Source organism: Patagioenas fasciata, chromosome 3, assembly GCF_037038585.1.
Source record: "Patagioenas fasciata isolate bPatFas1 chromosome 3, bPatFas1.hap1, whole genome shotgun sequence".
Taxonomy (NCBI): Eukaryota; Metazoa; Chordata; class Aves; order Columbiformes; family Columbidae; genus Patagioenas; species Patagioenas fasciata.
Window position 1 is genome coordinate 122112903 of NC_092522.1, and position 16130 is coordinate 122129032.

Consider the following 16130-nt stretch of genomic DNA (forward strand, 5'->3'; position numbering starts at 1 on the left):
GCTTCAACATGGACCAGGGCATCTCTGCACAGAGGGTTTGGGGGGAGGAAGATGCACCAAAGCGCTGGAGAACATCTGCAGCCCAGGGCTGTGCCACCACCCCCGCTGCCTGAAGTGCAGGGTCCATTAAAAGTTAATTTACTGACCTTTAGATGTCACTCATTATTCCTTTGCTTTAACGAGATGCTCCCAGTAGCAGCAAGGAAGCAACTGCATTTTGTCTGAAGGCTTTGTAACTTGTGGCAGGGTGGGGAATTATGAATGTAGAAGAAATGATTTAAAAAATAAATAAATAAAATTAAACAGGTGTGTTTTTTTTTTTTTCCAAAGGAAACTTTAATTTAAACAAGACAGGAAGCTGCACAAAGTTTGAACAACAGCTTAAAACTATCTACAGGGGTACTTGTGGAATAGGGGTCCTCCCTCTGAGGAACAGTCTGGACATGGCTTGGCCTTGCCAAAGCCACCAAACCCAGCTCCAGGACAGGGGCTGACTGGCTGTCTGTCCTCCCTTCACAAAGGAGCAGCATTTGGGGGCGACAGGGACCACAAAACCAGAAATCCACCCTCAGAAAACAGGGTTTGCCTTTAAAGCGTCGTTTCCTTCTCGAAGTAAGTCCAGTTTCAAAGCAGCAGCGGAAGCCTCTTCCAGTTCATGTCGGTCTAACCCAAAGCATCATCCCGAGCTGGAGCCAAGGAAACCGGTCCTGGCCACCCCCTCGGTGGCTCATCCCCACAGCAGGGATCACCGGTGCCTTCTGGGTGGCCAAAACCATCTCCTGGGGGACAGTATGGTGCAGACCCTTGCTCCCCTGGAGCTGCTGCCATGACCACCCGTCCCCTTGGGCTGCAGCAGGGGTTCAGACCCCACAGGGGTGCCAGGTATTGGGGTTATCACCTCAGTGCTGTGCAAACAGCTCCCATCTTCATCTCACCACCTCCCCAGCTGCTAAAATCCGCAGCTGTGCAAGCGCAGGGTGGCATCTGATAGAAGGCAGGGAGCTGCAATAGGTGACATTCAGCTAGGGAGAGCATGACAGAGCATCCCGCCTCCTACAAATTTAACATTAAAAGGGCTTGTTTCAAGCCTAGCAGCCTCCTTCAGCACAACAAAAGAAATGTGGATTGCCTCGGCCTCTTGCTAAGCTGGAGCAAGTGAACCAGCCCAGGCTTAGGGCCAGAAGGTGGCCAGAACTTTCTCCCTGGGTAAGGAAGCGTGTTCCTCTCCTGGCTGAAGCAGCATCTTTCCAGTGGGGAACAGGCACTGGAGCCCATGGGGAAGAGGCTGCTTAAAAAAACAAAACAAAACCAAAAAACAAACAAAGAAACAACAAAAGGGAGGCAAAACCCAGAAGGTTTTGCTCAGCTCTGAGCTGGAAAAGTGTCTCAAATCTCAAGCAAGAAAGGAGGTAATGGGAGTTTCCACTTAAAACCATCCTAACAACAACAACAAAAAAATAATCAAATTTAAGGTAAATCATCCAACGGGAAAGAAGGGAAAAAAAAAACCTCAATAAGACTCCGATTAGTTTTTGTAACAATCCAAGCAGACGACAAGGAGCAGGGTCCGGCAGTGCCGTGCTGTCCCCCTCGGGATGCAGCTCCCCGGCGTCCCGTCCTCGTCACCGTCCCCGGCCCCATGGCACCCGCTGCCCGGCTGTCCCCTCTGGCAGGGGACCAGGAGCCTCCTACCTCTTGTCCATCCACCGACCACATCTTCCCCCCACATTCCTTCAGTTCTCTCCCGCCTGGACGTACTCCTCGGTGGCCTTGGAGATGGTGCTGAGGTACTGCCAGCTCAGGGCGGCCAGGAGCATGGCACAGGACAAGTAGATGGGCGAGTAGTGGTGGCGCGACACCATGGGGCCACCAGGGAAGCTCATGGTGCGGATGGAGGCGATGACCTGCTGCGTCTTGTTGGACGACGGGTCCGTGCTTGGGATCTTCTGGTAGATCTGGGGATGGGAGAAGGAGTTATGCTTCCCACCCAAGGCTGAGGAGACAAATGGGATCATGGAGTGGAAGAGGAAGCCTTAAGTGCTACCATGTCCTTAGCTCTCTACAACTGCCTGAAAGGAGGTTGGAGCATGGAGGGTGTTGGCCTCTTCTCCCAAGTAACAAGTGACAGGATGGGAGGAAATGGCCTCAAGTTGTGCCAGGGGAGGTTTAGATTGGATATTAGGAAAATTTTCTTAACGGAAAGGGCTGTCAGGCATTGGAAAAGGCTGCCCAGGGCAGTGGTGGAGTCACTATCCCTGGAGGGGTTTAAAAGGCATTTAGATGAGGTTCTTAGGGACATGGTTTAGTGCTAGAGTTGGGTTATGGTTGGACTCGATGATCCTGAAGGTCTCTTCCAACTGAAATGATTCTATGATTCTAAGAGGAAGCGCAGTCAGTGGTGGAGCACCATGGCCTGCCAGGGATGCCATTTCCCTTGAGAAGTGCACTAAGCCAAACAGCCTCTTGAGGGCACCCCGCAATGGGAGATGGAATGCACAGCACCAGCCAGGGTCCCTCAATCACAACTGGTGTTGCTGGGACCAGCGTGTCTTGCCTGGCAATCCTGGCTCACTGCGGCGCACTGCAGCCCACCCCAAACCAGGGAGGACAGCCCAGTGTGACCAGCAGACAGTGACTGCCAAGAACCGGTGGAGTCACCATCCCTGGAAGGGTTTAAAAGGCGTTCAGATGAGGTTCTTAGGGACACGGGTTCATGCTAGAGCTAGGTTAGATTATGGTTGGAATTGATCCTGATGGTCTCATCCAACCGAAATGGTTCTATGATTCATCAGATAACCCCATGGTCTTTTGGGATCTTCTCTTCACGGTGTGCAAACCCCATGGCCTTTACAATACTTGTCTGCACAAGTCCCAGGGAGGCGTGCACTAGCAGAGACCCTCCTCTTGGCTAATGTGTCACTGTCCCTTGTCATGGGGTTGGCCAACCTGCAAAGTGAGCTCTAAAAACATATGTTTTAGGGTCTCCCTGGTGTAGAAGTAACATCTTTTTGTCTAACAACCCTCGGTGGAGTTGGTTTGGGGCTTTCTTTTTTTCCCATGAATCTATCCACCAGATGTTCCTCCATTTGAACGCTTAACCTCTGCAATAACCTGAAGTTGGGAGTCCCACTGCTTGAACCACCGTGTTTACTGTTGGCCATGGAGCACAAAGAAACCATCACCAGATCATGCTGCAGCTACAGACACTGAGAAAACAGGACTGCTCGCTGGAGCAGCCCATGGGGAGATGATGGGACATGTGCAGAGGTGTGTTGTGGGAAAGGTCCTCTGTGCCTGCTCAATGTCTTGAGTTGGAAGGGACCCACACAAGGATCATTGAGTCCAACTCCTGTGCCTGCATAGGACAACCCTAAAATTCACTCTGTTCTCTACCAGAAGGACGGCAGGACCTCAGTCTCTACATCTCAACACGGGCCAAGGGAGCATTCAAGGGAACACATCAAGCAGCCAGTCTGGTCCAGGCCAAAACCACATCAGGGTCACCATGCCCTGCCACCACTGAACTGACAGATATAAGGAAAGGATTAACAGATTCACATGTGTCCCCAGTTCCATCCCAAGAATGAAAACGGGAACAAACAGAAATGGCCCGAGAAGTTGCTCAACCTACCTCTTCCACATACTGGTACATGATGGATTTGACAGCTTGTATGTTGGTGGCATCCATCATGAGAGTGACGGCTTGTCCCTTCCGGATCTTCACGACACCCCTGAACACCTGTTTGTTGTTATAGCAGGCAGCCAACGTGGCAATGGCCATCACCTACGGAGAAACACCAAGAGTCCTTACTGCATCGCGAGGAGTTTGCTAAGGGAGTAACCTTGGCCCTCGAGAAATCAAGGGCAAAGACACTGGAGCGAAGCCACAATCTCACCAACAGCAGAAACACGCGGTACCAGGAAAGAAGAGATCATAGAGAGGGAGAATAAAACAGGCTAATACCAACATGATGCACAGAATCATAGAATCATTTGGCTTGAAAAGACCTCTAAGCTCGAGTCCAACTGTTAACTGCACCCTGCCAAGCCCACCACTAAACCACGTCCCTAAGAACCTCATCTAAATGCCTTTTAAACCCCTCCAGGGATGGTGACTCCACCACTGCCCTGGGCAGCCTGTTCCAATGCCCAACTGCCATTTCTGTTAAGATATTTTCCCAAATATCCACTCTAAACCTTCCCTGGCACAACTTGAGGCCGTTTCCTCTCATCCTATCACTTGTTCCTGGGGAGCAGAGCCCGAACCCCCTGGCTCCAAGCTCCTTTCAGGCAGTTCAGAGATCAGAAGGTCTCCCCTCAGCTCCTGTTCTCCAGGCTGAACCCCCAGGTCTCTCAGCTGCTCCTTATAAGATTTGTTCTCTAGACCCTTTACCATAACCTGCTTCACCTCCAGCTTCTCCTTAGGTGGGCTGCAGACAGTGAAGAACCATTTGAAAACGTAACTCACCTGGGGGATTGCGCAGAAGTTGAAGACGCTTTGGTTTTTCAGGCGAGATAAGTACTTGAGGACATCAGGGACGTGGTGGAGGGCATTGGTGACGAGCTCATTCAGACACTGGACAGCCAAATCGATGTTCTCTGGTTTGGTAAGATCTGAGAGCTTCTTTGCGTATCTGCTCCAAACCTAGACATCAAAATAAGAATACACAAGTTGGAGGGTACATTCATGCCATGAGACAGCAATAACAGTCTGAGGTCTGGGAGAGCAACAAGAGCCACCAGAGACCCACAAAAGCCTTGAAGCTTAATAGGCTAAAAAAAGGAAGGACAGGCTGTGGAGACATGACAGTGGCCTTTGTATATACCGAGGGATTGTAAAGAGGAAGGATGCAACTCATCTCCACATCTTCTCTAGGCAGGGTGAGGAAAAGATGTGTCACAGGTTGGGCTGACGTCAAGAAATGTTCTATGAGACACATGAACCACGTGGAAAATGGAGAGAGATTTTTGGAGAGCCTCAAGACAAGCAGAGAAACATCTGTCAGGCACAGGCAGAGCTGCTCCTGCCTTTGGGAACAGACTCGGTTCTCTCTAGAGATCTCACCCTGTCTTATTTTCCCTCATTCCTTCAGCCAGCGTAACAGAGAGGGGAAGAAGCTGCCCAACAAGTCCTTGGCAGTGTAGGGAGACTTCACCTCATCCCCACATCTATCTATAGATAGATGTGGGACTCATCAGCCAGCTGGCATTAGAACTGCTATGATCAAGAAGATGCACAACCAACAGCAGTGATCTTCTGCAGCCCTCCTTGACTGCAGGGTCTTAAAATTACAGCAGACCATCAAGTCTTAATTAACTTTGATTTAGAGGGACATGAGAGACAATACAATTGTAGCTGTGCACCTTCCACACCCTGTAATACTCCTGAGATTGGAAGCATGGATGGTTTGCTTCATCCATTCCAGGTCTTGCACAGAAGTATGAAAGACAGACTCCAACAAAACCTCTGACTTTGGGGATTTCAAAGAAAATTCCAGCAGGAACCCTTCTAATGAGAGCATGCAACTCCCTGTGTCAGAGCAGCAACAACAGCACCTGCAGTCTTAGAGCATTTTCCAAAGGGACAGAACAGAAACACTTGGTCCAAGGCAGCGTTTCCCCTCACCTCTTTGGGCCAGAACTCCCTCCCGTCCTGCTGGTCCTCCAGATAGTCACGGATTATGTTGGTTTTCTGCAGGAAGAGGCCCATGGAGTTCGCCAGTTCTGTGTCCTGCCCAACGATGGGATCTTCTAGATCTGATGCAGAGAAGAGACGGGAAAGGCCGATCCCCACCAGCCCAGCAACGTAGTGACAATACTGCAAGGCACCGAGAGGGCAAGGGGCACCAAAGAAAAACAAGAAAAATAAAGGAGAAGTTACAAACAGCTGCTGGTTTGCCACAGTGGGTTTGGCAAAAATCATGCTCAGATGTAATTTACAGTACATTTTCTGTAAGTTCATAGAATCACAGAACAGTTTGGGCTGAAGGGACCTTCACAGCTCCCCTAGTGCCACCCCTGCCATGAGCAGGGACATCTTCACCAGCTCAGGTTGCTCAGAGCCCCGTCCAGCCTGGCCTGGGATGTCTCCAGGGATGGTTCATCCACCACCTCCCTGCCCAACCTGGGACAGGCTCTCACCACCCTCACTGTAAAAAATGTCTTCCTCATATCTGGCCTGAATCTCCCCTCCTTTACTTTAAAACTATCACCTCTTGTTCTATTGCAACAGGCCCTGCTCAAAACTCTGTCCCCATCTTTCTTATCAGCCCCTTTTAAGTACTGAAAGGCCACACTAAGGTCTCCTCGGAGCTTTTCTTCTCCAGCTGAACACCCCAACTCTCTCAGCCTGTCCTCCCAGCAGAGCTGTTCCAGCCTCGGATCACTTCTGGGGCTCCTCTGGCCCCTCTCCAGCAGCTCCATGTGTGTCCTGTGCTGAGGACCCAGAGCTGGACCAGCACTGCAGGGAGGCCTCAAGCCCAGCATGTCCCTCTCATGTCCCTCCCTGGGACATCTCAGCTTTCCCACCCTCAGCAAACACTTCACCAACCATGTCCCACCAAGGTACCGCTTTGCTTCCAGCAGCCGAATGAATCACCCACAGGGCAACAGCTGATGTGATAGGTCACCCAAAACACATGCTGGTGGGCAACACCAACAACCCACGCCATCCTCCTGTTACCCACAGGACCAGCAGCCTCCAAAAGCCTTCTCAAGCTTCATTGATCCAGCTGAACCCCCTTCCCTACAGAGATGCTCTGTCCCCATAGACAACGCAGACCCTGCTCATGTTCAGTCCACTCCTGTGGGCTGACTTACCCTATCCCACTCGTGCTGGGAGTCCACCTTCTTCTCCAAGAACTCCGCCATGCCCACCCCCATCTTGCGGCAGATGTCTGAAATCACGTCCTGGTAGACCTTTGACAGGTTCCTGAACTCCATGGAGATCTGCAGCACAAACCACCACGAGGGCAAACAAAAAAAAAAAAAGACAGCGTCAGGAATAAATAGCAGAGATGAAGATTTATTAAGAAATAATAATAATTTTTAAAAAGGACTGTTTACCAAGCTGTTATCCTGCCCTGGCTGGAGATCTAGGACAACTCCCACAACCAGGGTTGTTTCAAGGCCCCTAAAGCACAAGCTCAGTCTGTTCTCGGTCTCTGGCGGCAGATCAGACACAGCAATATCTTTGGGAAGGCTCTGTGGCCTTGGAGCGGTATCATCTGGGAGTCGCGGGACAAAACTACCTACGCTTGGTGCACAGAGTTGCTATTTGTTTTTGTCATTTGTGAGAGCATCCCCACCACGCCAACCATGGGAAAAGACAGGGGAGGATTCTGGAGCTCTGTTCTCCTCGAGGCACATTTTGCACAACTGGAAAAGCATCAAGTGACAAGAGGAAGCATGAAATCTTTCTTCTTTGTGTCCAATAACATGATTCAGTGACTCAGTCGCTCTCACGCTGAAAAAATAATTAAAGAGCGTGTCCTCCCCTTCCCAAAACTGTGGAACATCACGTTATATTGTGCTGAGCTTCATTTTCCATCAGCGGCTAAGTACAGCCAGCCCATGTCTCAGTCACTCTGTAAAATAAACATATCGGCTCTGCTTCTGTCTCAACGGCTTGAATTCAGTACAGAGAGAGCATGATCTGCCAGCACACCTCTAACAAACACTATTAAAATCATCCCTGGATATGATCTCAGATTGCCTGAGTAACACAAGCACACCAAGAAAGAACAACAAAGTGCCAAAAACACCTTCTCTAAAGTTTTTCTAATTGAACACCTACCTATACATCAAGAATCCCATGACACAGGCATCTCCTACAGAGAACACCCCACCCAGATACGGCACGGCCACTGTTATCCCAGGGCTGAGCATCAAAATCTACAGCACATCTCAGTTTTCCAAACAATTACCCCATTCCCACTGCTACAAAAAGGTGGTTTTTATCCTATAATCAGGTCAAAGATCTGCAGACAGACCCCTACAGCTCTAGAGCAGATCCCTCAGGACCGCCACAAACACTGGTCCATCCATAAGCCAATGCCAGGCAAGCTTTGTCCTCTCCCTGTTTATTAGGGGTGACACCCAGCTCAGTGGTGGGGCACAAATCCAAATCTCTCTCCACAAGGAGAAAGTCATTTACTCTTCCAACAGCAGAGGCAAAAAGTCACTTTTCAGAGCTGTCACTCTCCACAGCCAGATCACCGCTGGTTCATACAGGGAATTGCACAATATGTGGGTTTCTCACTCCAGCTCTGTGTCCAGTCCCAAGAGCTACGGGCTCGGTGGGGACTGAACGAGCTCAGGTGTGACACGGAGAGACAACCAAAGTGACACAAGGCAGCTGAAGCAAGGAGGTGGACATCTCACCGTGGGGAAGTCCTCGAGCACCTGCCGGTCCTTCTCCTTGCTCTCCATGTATTTCCACTCTGGTTGGTACAGATAAGAGTGAAACTCGTGCAGCATCGGGACTTTGACATCTAAGCTGATGGTCATGTCATCCTCTATAGTGTCCAGGGCACGGAGAACCAGGTAGAATATACAGACGGCGTGTCTGGGGAGGAGAGAAAAGAACAATCATCCCTTACACGGGGTTGCCTGTCATTGATCCCTTGGAAGATACAACCACTTCCAGAACAATTCGCTTTTGCGTTTCAAGCAATACAGTACTTCAGAATGGAAAGTGGCGGTATGAAAACCTTTCCAGCCCACACCATTGTATCCCAGTGTCTCCTACAGCGTGGAAACCAGCTTTGGTCAAGGGATGTCTGTGTCCAATCCCTCTTCCATCAAACCATAGAATGGTTTGGGTTGGAAGGGACCTTCAAAACTCGTCTAGTCCAACCCCTTGCAATGTGCAGGGACATCTTCAACTAGATCCAGGGTGTCAGCTTCCCAGGGAACATGAAATAAATACATTAGAAACGTCCTGCTCGGGTTACAGGAGCAGGTTAGGGATGGAAAGCACCACCAGCAACACCTCCCAACCTACCTTGGCTCAGCATCTCCTTGAACCTGAGGACCAGAGGTGCCTCCACCACAAACTCCTCATGAGCTGAGCGCTGCGAAAGCTCCAGCGCGACTGAGCTGGGATGGGAAATAACAGTTTTTTCCTTTCATGCAGAGAACTACGCCATGGCTTTTGGCTTTCTAAGATATGCATTGGGGAATGGATGGACCTGTGAGGTCTCCCTGGGAACTACCAAATCCAACCCTGCAAGCAAGGCCAGGGCTCGCCAGGACCCACAGGACAGAGCCTGAGGCCAACTGATTGGAAAAAATTAATGCAAAATAAGGAAGAGGAAAAACAAACAGGTGTACTTGTCCTATCACTTCCTTCCTCTGCACCCAGCATCCTTTTATCCTGTTTGGAGGGGGGAAATAAGGGGATCAACCTCCCCATCCAGGGTCCGTATTTCTGCAGCTGAAGGAAAAATAGAAGTCCTGATGGTGAAAAATACTGGCTTAGATTCCAGGATTTATATAAAATAACACCTGAGCTCTAAATGAGCACAGTGATACTTCAAGGAGATGATACATTTATTAATTGTTTGACAAATGGTAACTAGCTTGGACTGCTTAAGCGCTAATTACTAGACAAAAGCGTTGTTATCCTGGGATGACAAAAAGCAAGCAGTAATTAAGCAGCCAGGGAAAACCAACTGGCTCATAGAGTCAATACTGTTAAATTTGGCATTTTTTGCTTAATTGAAGGGTACTTAATACCTACGTCTGTCAAATCACGCATGTGAGTGCTCAGACCAGATTCCTCATGCCCTCCTGTCCCTTTGCACGGCTGATTTATTCCATTTCAACTGAGTTGCAAAGGTTCACCCCACGCGATGCAAGTGCCCAGGACTCCCAATCCCCTCCAGCAGCAACTTCCACCAGCAGCAACCAAGAAAAGGCTGAGCAGAGCCTGAAACTCCATCCCAGAAGCATCTCTCGCATCTACACTGTGCCAAGGGAAGAGCTAGAAACACCTCCAGAGCCCATAATGGTTAAAAACACTTATTTAACTCACTTCTGCATCTGCATCCCTAAATTCTGTCATATCCTAGATTTAGCTCTATGGTGATTTGGGCAAACCAAAGGAAGAATTTTGTTTTTTTACAACAAAGGTGGTGAAAGACTGGTCCAGGTTGCCCAGAGAAATGGTAGATGCCCCATCCCTGGAGACATCCCAGGCCAGGCTGGACGGGGCTCTGAGCAACCTGAGCTGGTGAAGATGTCCCTGCTCATGGCAGGAGTGGCTCTGGATGAGCTTTGAAGGTCCCTTCAACCCAAACTATTCTATGATTCTATGAAATATCATAAAAACAACTCCGCAGTGACCGAGGTCTGCTCCAGCTCCCTGTTTCTCTGCAGGGTTCCCAGGCACCACGGTCCCAGCTGGGTGCCAACCTGAGATCCATGGGAATGACAGAGGCCAACCAAAACCACAATCTCCACCAGAAAACATGCATGACAGCGCTGGGAAGAGGACGTCCCGTCATCACCTCCCCTCTGCACAACTGGGAGCGCCCACTTCCAAAGAGCAAACCTGGTTCCATCTCAGGGCTCAAGCTCCAGCCCTGTCCTAGGTGCAGCTCTCCTCTTCCCAGGTGAGAAGGTCTCTTTTCTCTTTGCCACCACAGTCACCCTGGTGCCACCACACAGGTGGTGAGAGCCTGGCCCAGGCTGGGCAGAGAGGTGGTGGATGCCCCATCCCTGGAGACATCCCAGGCCAGGCTGGACGGGGCCCTGAGCAACCTGAGCTGGTGAAGATGTCCCTGCTCATGGCAGGGGTTGGACCTTCTCCTTGCCACCACAAGGCTGGTCCTCCCCACAAAGCAGCTGAACCTGCAGGAATTGATCCCGAAGGGTCCCAGGGACAGGCAGGACTGTAGGGCTCCAGCACCATCCCTCCCCTCTCCAACACCAGGAGTTAGGATGTTGGCTCAGCTGCCGATGAAGCCGCAGTTTAGCGCCACCCACCTTCCAAGAAAATGCCCAAACCATGGAGCTGGACGCAGCACTGAGCAGCAAGACACATGGTTTATGGGGCCAAAAATAATAAGCAGGAAGAAAGCAAACATTTTAGCTCAAGTCCTGTCCACGAAGCTGGCGAGCATCGCTCTGAGCACTCCATTTTCCAGCAGTCCTTGGGGAGCGTGTGGAAACTCTCCCAGGAGCAGGGATGTGAACCAGGGAGCAAGAGCTTCACGCTTCTCCCAGCCTTCAAACAAGGAGGTTTCACTCCAAAGAGGCTGCAAACAAAGTTGTGACCGGGGAGGGGACGGGGCTGTGGCGCAGACCCCAACTCACATTGAATTCCTCCAACCAGCAAGCACAGTGGCAAATATTAAGCAGCGTGTAACCACAGATCAACTTAAACCCCATTACAACATCAACGAAAGCACTTCTGCAACGCAATCCAGCAAAACTAACTCCCTCTGTAAGCTATTCCTATATTCTGCCTATTTTGCATTTCCCTCTTTTGTCCCTAAACTCTCCAGCGGAGCTACTGGGCTTTGAAAATGCGTTTCTTCTGATCCGCTACAGAGCCGGCTGTAATTCAGCAGCAATCTGTAACTCAGCAGCAATCCCTTCACAGCCCCAGGTTGCGAAGATCCAGTAAAAACATTTTTAAGATGCCAGGCAAAAGATTCTGTGCCCTGAGGGTGGGGAGCCTTCCTGATCTGAGCAAGATGCAATTCAAGGATTAAAGAACAAAAAAGGCAAACAAGAAGGAAAACTGCGGGATGATCACGGCAAACATGCCCCATACCCACACTGCTAACGCATTTCAAGGTGTTTTATTAATTGGCCTGGTTTTTTTTCTTAATTTCTACGTGAGCTAATATACCAAGCATGGAAAAAAAGCAGCTTAATTCTTGGCTCCGCTCATACCTTTCCACACAACCCCAGCCAAGCCACTGAATTTCTTTGCGTTTCCCATAAAACAGGCTGCAGATGACCAATTTCATAAATGCTGGACGACAACCACGGGGCACCATCCAAAACATCAAACCAGGGCTCAGAAACCCAACAGATGACCCAGTGTTTGGGCTGGTGCCTGCAGCCGCTCAGCAGAGTCACAACTGCAGCATTAGACGTGTCTTAGTGCTACTCGTAGGAAGCCCTGATTTTGGTGATTAATCCATTTTGGGATTAACTGGAGAGAGATCTGCTTGACGATATCAGTTATTTCTGTGTGAATATAATATATAGAGCATATATATATATATGCATGAGGCTCTGGGCCAGCTGAGCTTTGCATCCTCTGTTACTATTACCATCTGAAACTTTCCTGCATGGCTCAGCAAAACTTGCACAGCAAAAAAACAGGGTGTGCAGCAAGTCGCCTCCGATGCTTGCACAGTATTTGTGGTGGATGTTTCCAAACACACCTTTCTGGAAGGGTCCAGAGCCTCGGTCAGCCCCGAATATTTTGCTCACCTCCTCCCAGCAGCGGTGACACCTCCCCGGGGCCATCCCGAAGGCCATCGCCAGCCTTGGCACTGCCAGGACACATTCCCGGGGTGTCACAAACAGCACACGGCCAGGCGGTGTGTGTTTAACCGCCTGCTGGCCAAGCAGCTGTAGTGCCTGTCCATAGGCCTGCTCAGAAACCAGTTTTGGGGGGGTGATGAATTGCACGCAGCCAGCTCAGACGTGAGAAATCCCACGTTGGGCTGTACAGTGAGTCTGCTGGCCAGTCCAGCCCAGTGACTGGGCAATCTGCTACACTGGAAGGGGGGAAAAGGAGCTTTTCCCAGCAGCATAGCTAAAGAAATATGGCAAGCTACACCTACCAGCAGCCCTGGTGTTGGAGGTGGGGTCACTGAACCCACTACCTCCTGGGGAGCCCTGGTATTGGGAGGACATCGCACTCATCATCTCCTGAAAAGCACTGTTCTTTGGGGGATATTGCAACCATCACCTCCTGGAGACCCCCAGTGTCAGGGGGGCATTGACCACTGCACCCACTATCTCATGGGGAGCCCCAGTGTTGGGCAGACATCGCACCCACCACCTCCTGAAAGGCACCGGTGTTTGGGGGACATTGCACCCCCCACCTCCTGGAGACCCCCAGTGTTAGGGGGACATTGCACCATTGCACTCACCACCTTCCAAGGAGCCCCCATGTCGGGGGAACATTGCACTCACCACCCCCTGGGGAGTGCCAGTGTCGGGGGGACCTTGCACCCACCAACTCCCAGCCACCCCTGTCCCCCCCTCACCTTAGCTCTCCGTCCAGAGCCTGGATGACAGCGGCGAAGCTGCGGCTGGTCTGGTTGAGGTAGCGGTAGCAGGTGCGGAGGCCGCGTCCCAGCGAGTCCTGCGGGCAGAGCGGGGCACAAGGGGCCGGTTGGAGTCGGGGGGCGGCCGGCGGCGGGGCCGTGAGGGCAGCGGGGACACCGCGTTGCTGCTGCACCCCCCGCCCGCCGCCGCCCCGCAGCCGCCCCAGCGCCCGTGGGGGTCCCCGGGGTGGGGACAGGGTCAGTGTCCGCTTGAAGAGGGACACGGCTTTGGTGCTGGCCGCCATGGGGGCGCGGCGGCGGGGGGCTGCCGCCCGCTCCGCCCGCCTCGGACCGCCCGCCCCCTTAACCCGCTCGGTGCCCGCCCCGTCCGAGCGGCGGGGCCGTGCACGGAAAGCCCCGGGGCCGTGCAACGCACGGAGCTGCTGCCATGCACGGAAAGCCCCGGGGCCGTGCAACGCACGGAGCTGCTGCCATGCACGGAAAGCCCCGGGGCCGTGCAACGCACGGAGCTGCTGCCATGCACGGAAAGCCCCGGGGCCGTGCAACGCACGGAGCTGCTGCCATGCACGGAAAGCCCCGGGGCCGTGCAACGCACGGAGCTGCTGCCATGCACGGAAAGCACCGGGGCCATTCAATGCACGGAGCTGCTGCCATGCACGGAAAGCCCCGGGGCCGTGCAACGCACGGAGCTGCTGCCATGCACGGAAAGCACCGGGGCCATTCAATGCACGGAGCTGCTGCCATGCACGGAAAGCACCGGGGGCGTGCAACGCACGGGATGCACGAAGCCGTTGCAAAGCAGCCGGGACGAGCAATACCCTGAGTCAGTGCGATGCAAATGAAGCATCGTGACCGTGCAACGCCCGGAGCCGGCGCGATGCACAGAAAACATCAAGCCGGTGGCACCGGGTTCGCGATGCACTGGGACCAGTGTCAAGCACCTGTGCAATGCGTGGAAAACCTGCAAAGCACCGGGCCCGCGCATCGCTGGGAGCCGGTGCGATGCACGCAGGGTACCGGCCACGGGCAACGCGCGGTAAGGGCCGGTCCGCTCCGGCGCACCGAAAGCCAACAACCGGTGCGGTGCTCGCCGAGCCTGTGCAATGACTGAGAGCCCTGAGTCGGTGCAACGCCCGGGAAGCACCGAGACGGTGCGAATCCCACCGAGCCGAGCCCACGGGTAACACCGGGCTGGGGCACCGGCCGTGGAACGCTCACCCACGGCAACGCCGCAGCCGCGCAGGGAGATGACAGCTCCCTCCTTCTCTTCCTCTTCTTCCTCCCGGCCCCCGCACCACCGCCACCCTCCCGGGCACCATCCGATCGATGGAGATAGAAAAGCGCATCCCCTCCCCCCGGCCCCGGCATCACATCCCGTCCCGCTCACCGGGTCCATCCGCGGCATGACGGCCCGGTAGCCGCCCATCTTGAACCGCAGCAGGTGGTAGATGTCCTCGGGGTGGCCCAGCCATTTCCTCAGCAGCTCCATGGGGCCCCCGCTGATCCCCCGTCGATACCGCGCGTTCCCGCCGGGCCCCCCTTCCCCGCCCGGTGGTTAACCGGAGTCAGGCGGGGCCGCCTTTGCCCCGCCCCCCCGCCAATCAGCTCACTCAGTACATCGCTCGGTTGGCCGGCGGGGCGCCTATTGGCTGAAGGGCGCTCGTACCAGAGGAGCGCCAGCCAATCGGAAGGCGGTGGGGCTGGTGTGACGGCCGCCGGCCGGCGCTGACTGGGTAGCGGCGCCCGTCGCCACACGCCGGCGGAGCGGGAAGGCGGCGGCGGGGGAACTGGAGGCCCACGCGTGGCCCCGTTGCCACGGAGCCCCTTCCGCTCGGGCCTGTGGGGAAGGCACAACACCCTGCCCCGCCGTCACCCGCCCCGCTCCGCCGCCCGATTTTCCTCAGGCAGCCCCCGGGGTGCGGCCGTAGCCTCCCTGCGTCAGACCTCAGGGAGGTTTATTTGTTTGTTTTACGTCACCACCCGCCCAGAGTGGCACTTGTCTGGGGTCACCTTTCGATCAGCAGGAACGCAAAATGGTTTGGGTTGAAGGGACGGTCAAAGCTCCTCCAGTGCCACCCCTGCCATGAGCAGGGACATCTTCACCAGCTCAGGTTGCTCAGAGCCCTCTCCAGCCTGGCCTGGGATATCTCCAGGGATGGGGCATCCATCACCTCTCTGGCCAACCTGGGACAGGCTCTCACCACCCTCACTGCAAAAATTTCTTCCTCCTGTGTGACCTGAATCTCCCTCCTTTAGTTTAAAACCATCACCCCTTGTTCTATTGCAACAGGTCCTCCTAAAAAGTCTATCCCCATTTTTCTCCCCAGAGCTTCTCTTCTTCAGCTGAACACCCCAGCTCTCTCAGCCTGTCCTCCCAGCAGAGCTGTTCCAGCCTCGCATCATTTCTGGGGCTCCTCTGGCCCCTCTAAAGCAGCTCCATGTGTGTCCTGTGCTGAGGACCCCGGAGCTGCAGGGAGGTCTCACCAGAGCACCCCAAGTTGCTGCAAATCAGAACATGAGACCTCACCCTGTGATCTCTGCCATTGACTCAGCTGTCTCTCTGCTACAGCTACCCCTCAGCTGCAATCTCATGCTTCAAGGTGTGAGGTTTGGGTTTTGGTGGTTTTGCAGTTGTTCTTTCTCTCTTTGTGTGTTTGTTTTGTGTGGGTTTTGTTGTTTGTTTGGTTGGGTTTTTTTGGCTTGAGTTTTTTTCCCCTCTTTTAAAAGGTCATGGAAAATACCATACCTCATTTCTAGGCTTTCACCAACACCCTGCAGGACATGCACGAGTGACATTAACCATCTTCTTTGGCATTGTAACCCCATTAATTTGGTTATTCAACAACCCCGTAACCTGCAACCAACTCGAGG

The 16130-nt window shown here is 53.1% G+C and overlaps 1 protein-coding gene across 1 annotated transcript; it reads right to left on the minus strand.

Annotated features, from left to right (window-relative positions):
* Positions 1-311: 311 nt before the first annotated feature.
* Positions 312-14808, minus strand: FDFT1 (farnesyl-diphosphate farnesyltransferase 1). The gene is made up of 8 exons (XM_065835787.2): positions 14647-14808; positions 13239-13336; positions 8383-8566; positions 6820-6948; positions 5627-5818; positions 4469-4645; positions 3632-3784; positions 312-1955 (listed from the first exon to the last, which is right to left on the minus strand). Exons 1-8 carry the CDS (start codon positions 14746-14748, stop codon positions 1734-1736), a joined length of 1257 nt encoding a protein of 418 aa, XP_065691859.1. The 5' UTR covers positions 14749-14808; the 3' UTR covers positions 312-1733.
* Between the last annotated feature and the right edge of the window lie 1322 nt (positions 14809-16130).